Source organism: Lactuca sativa, chromosome 4, assembly GCF_002870075.4.
Source record: "Lactuca sativa cultivar Salinas chromosome 4, Lsat_Salinas_v11, whole genome shotgun sequence".
Lineage (NCBI taxonomy): Eukaryota > Viridiplantae > Streptophyta > Magnoliopsida > Asterales > Asteraceae > Lactuca > Lactuca sativa.
Window position 1 is genome coordinate 243580881 of NC_056626.2, and position 3302 is coordinate 243584182.

At 37.3% G+C, this 3302-nt stretch overlaps 1 protein-coding gene across 1 annotated transcript; it reads left to right on the forward strand.

Annotated features, from left to right (window-relative positions):
* Window positions 1–205: 205 nt before the first annotated feature.
* On the forward strand, window positions 206–1538 carry LOC111885886 (BRI1 kinase inhibitor 1). Its single transcript, XM_023882124.2, has one exon. The coding sequence runs from the start codon at window positions 350–352 to the stop codon at window positions 1376–1378; it is 1029 nt and encodes a 342-aa protein (XP_023737892.1). The 5' UTR covers window positions 206–349; the 3' UTR covers window positions 1379–1538.
* The last annotated feature ends 1764 nt before the right edge of the window (window positions 1539–3302 follow it).

Consider the following 3302-nt stretch of genomic DNA (forward strand, 5'->3'; position numbering starts at 1 on the left):
GTAAATTTTGGGTCTTTCTTATTGTATTTTTTCATTAAAAAGAGAATTATATCAAATTAGAAGTTCATTACTTTCATAGATTTGCATTTTATTATAGCTGTAAGATTGAAAACGACAGAAAATGTTTTTTATTTAATTTAATTTTGATTAGATCCCCCTGTCTCATGGTTTTCAATCCACCACAACCTTTTCTTATATGGACAAAAGACTCAAGTATTCGGCACCTAACTATACTTGTTCTCATTCTCTCTGCCAACACACACATACACACACTCACATCTCTCTCTCTCTCTCTCTCTCCTTATCCCTTCTGTGTAGGCGATCATCGATCAATATTAAAACTTGAAGCATGGAAGTTTTAAATATGAGAGATAAAGTAGAAAATGAACAAAGTTACATGAAGAAGCAAGAAGCAATACTACAAGAAAGCATCCAGACTTCATCTCCACCACCAACGGCCACCTCATCTCCACCATCAGCATCGGCATCTCCAACCCATGAATTCTCCTTCACCATCTCCCTCCATCCGCATCCAACACAAAAATCGCAACAAGATGGTTATAACTCCGGCAACTATGATGATAATAACCACCGTAAACATGGTAACACCACAACACCACCATCGGAACCATTGACTGCTATTGACCTTTCTCCGGCGGATGATATCTTCTTCCATGGCCACCTCCTTCCTCTCCATCTCCTGTCTCATCTTCCCATATCCCCTCGTACATCGACAACTTCAATGGATAGTTTTACCCTCCCAACGAAGGACATCCTAAAGGACCAACATAACCCCATTGGAAACACTAGTTTCCATTATCACCACCGGAACACCTTCTCAGAGTTCAACTTGACCAGCAACAATGTCAATCAAATCAGACCAAAGTCCAAATCTTTCTCGTTGTTTGGCCGTAACAAAGGAAAAAAAGGATGCGCTGATGAAAGAGAAAGAGATCACGAAGACCAAGATAAAGAAAGAAACAACAGTAATTCCAAGAAGAAGCTGAAATTAGAGGTGGCTCAACTTATCAAGAGGTACATGAAAATGGTAAGGCCATTGTTGTCGTTTCCGAAGGCGAAGAGGTCAAATAATGAATTTAACCGGCAGCCACATTCGTTTTCCGGCAACTTGGTGAGCTCCAAAAGCAGTTTGCCGCTCCAAGTGACTAGAGGTGGTGGGAGGAGAGGGGAGTTCTCAGCCCCAGCGTCAATGAGAACTTCTCCGGCAAATAGTGGAATACTTCTTGCTTCAGGAACTGTGAGCCCAGCCAAAAGCACATCGAGTGATAGCACCATGGAAGAGTTACATGCTGCCATTCAAGCTGTTATTGCTCATTGTAAGAATTCCATTGCCATGGAAGACAAAATTCAAGCATAAAACAAAGTATATGAAAACTTTTAGGCGGAAATTCAAATATTTCTTCCTTTTTTGGTCATATTTTACAGTATAATCGATCTTCTTAATTGGTGTATATAATAATTCTGTGATAGATTTCTTATGTATATTTTATCTATAATTTAAAAAGCATCATTTACAATGCTTTGATGGTACATTCATGAATATAAACAGCCAACACGTCAAAACCCATGACTAATTAGATCAAATATGTTTTCTGGGAGTTGTGTTGGCCACTTAAGATATTCCTAAAGATAGAATCCATATATAAAGTTATAAATAAAAATATATATTAAAAAATCAACTTCTTTTATGGGATATTATATTCTAATATTCTTTTCAAACACATTACATAAAATTTTAAAAAGTGACTTCGTCCAATATCCATGGGAGGTCCCAAACTTTTTGTTTGAAGAATACAATTTGCTGTATAATACGAATAAACGAGTACCAGTGGAGCCGCTGATCGAGCCACTATATATTCAATTTCAATTTGCTCATCAGATTGAAGTTGTTATTAATTATACAAAAAATATAAAAAATAATCCATTACTTTTAGGTGCTAAATTTTCTTGTAATTGCATCTTTGCTATTACTTGAATACAATAGGTCTATTTGGTGTATTAAGACCTAATCACGAATGAAAGAAACAGCGTAACAGAATGAACAGCGCTACAAGAAATACTATCATTAGCGGCGGCGCCACCGGTAGCAACGACAACTAAAGTCCGTGCTTTGATGTCGCTGCTAATGGTAGTAAACCATGGTCCGTGTGATGGTTCCCGGAAGCACCCCAATCATTGATCACTTACCTAAATCCAACGGTTGGTTTTCAATTATCAACAACATCAATAACGGCGATTTTATCGCCGCTAATACCTAAAAAAAATTACCACGAAAATGTTCCATCCATTTACCGCAGCTTGTTTCCACTAATTGGGTTTGTCGTCGCTAATACTCATCGCCGCTAAAACCCTTCGTCTACTTCAGGGTTTTTCCCATCATTTCTCAGATAACACGACTCTCAAATCATTTATTTGGTGATTTCGACCGACGAACCACCGATTGAGGCTAAACTGCATCGATTATCACCATCATGCCATAGGAACCACCGATGAGAAATACGATCATCACCGATCACGATTTGTGCCTCTCCTCCCTCCTTTTCTCTTTCCCCTCTGACCAAGATTTCCAGTTTAATTGTAATGTCACACCCCCAAACCAGAATGATGGAAACGTTCAGGGGCGGAGGACGTCATGTTTAGTATGACAACACATGCATCATAATAATCAAAGTAACAAACAACCATTGCATTAATATGAAAGTGCTTACAAAGTATGTGATTCACAAAAGATAGACTCCAAAAGTAAATAACAAAACAAGACATCAAGCTACTATACTTCATCTTCTAAATCCCAGTGCGCGTACCTGTCTACTAGTTTCCTGAGAATACAAGTTATTTTGAAAGAGTAGATCAACATTTAAGCTGGTGAGTTCATAAGTATTTAGGTGATGAAAGTAAGTTGTAAGTTCCTTTTAGAAAAGTTCGTCTGTTCCTCTAGAAAATCCTATATTTTCAGATATGATGAATGAAAGTAAAAATAACTCTACAACTCTATCTATGAGTACTAAATAGATACAAGTTATATACAATTTAGAGTAAACATACAGTCGGTTGTGTGAATCCGCCCTAAAACCACAACCAAACAAGGAACATGGAATGAGGCGGAAGTCACACATCCTATTGTTTGTTAGATCTTCACTGTATATAACCCTGGTGTATTCGCTTAGTACTTACGGAGTTAACTGTAATAGTTCTTTATATTTGATGAAAACATTCTTTAAGAAAATCATATATTTCCTTTAGTAAAAATGGTAACCACAATAGTTCCTTCTATAATCACT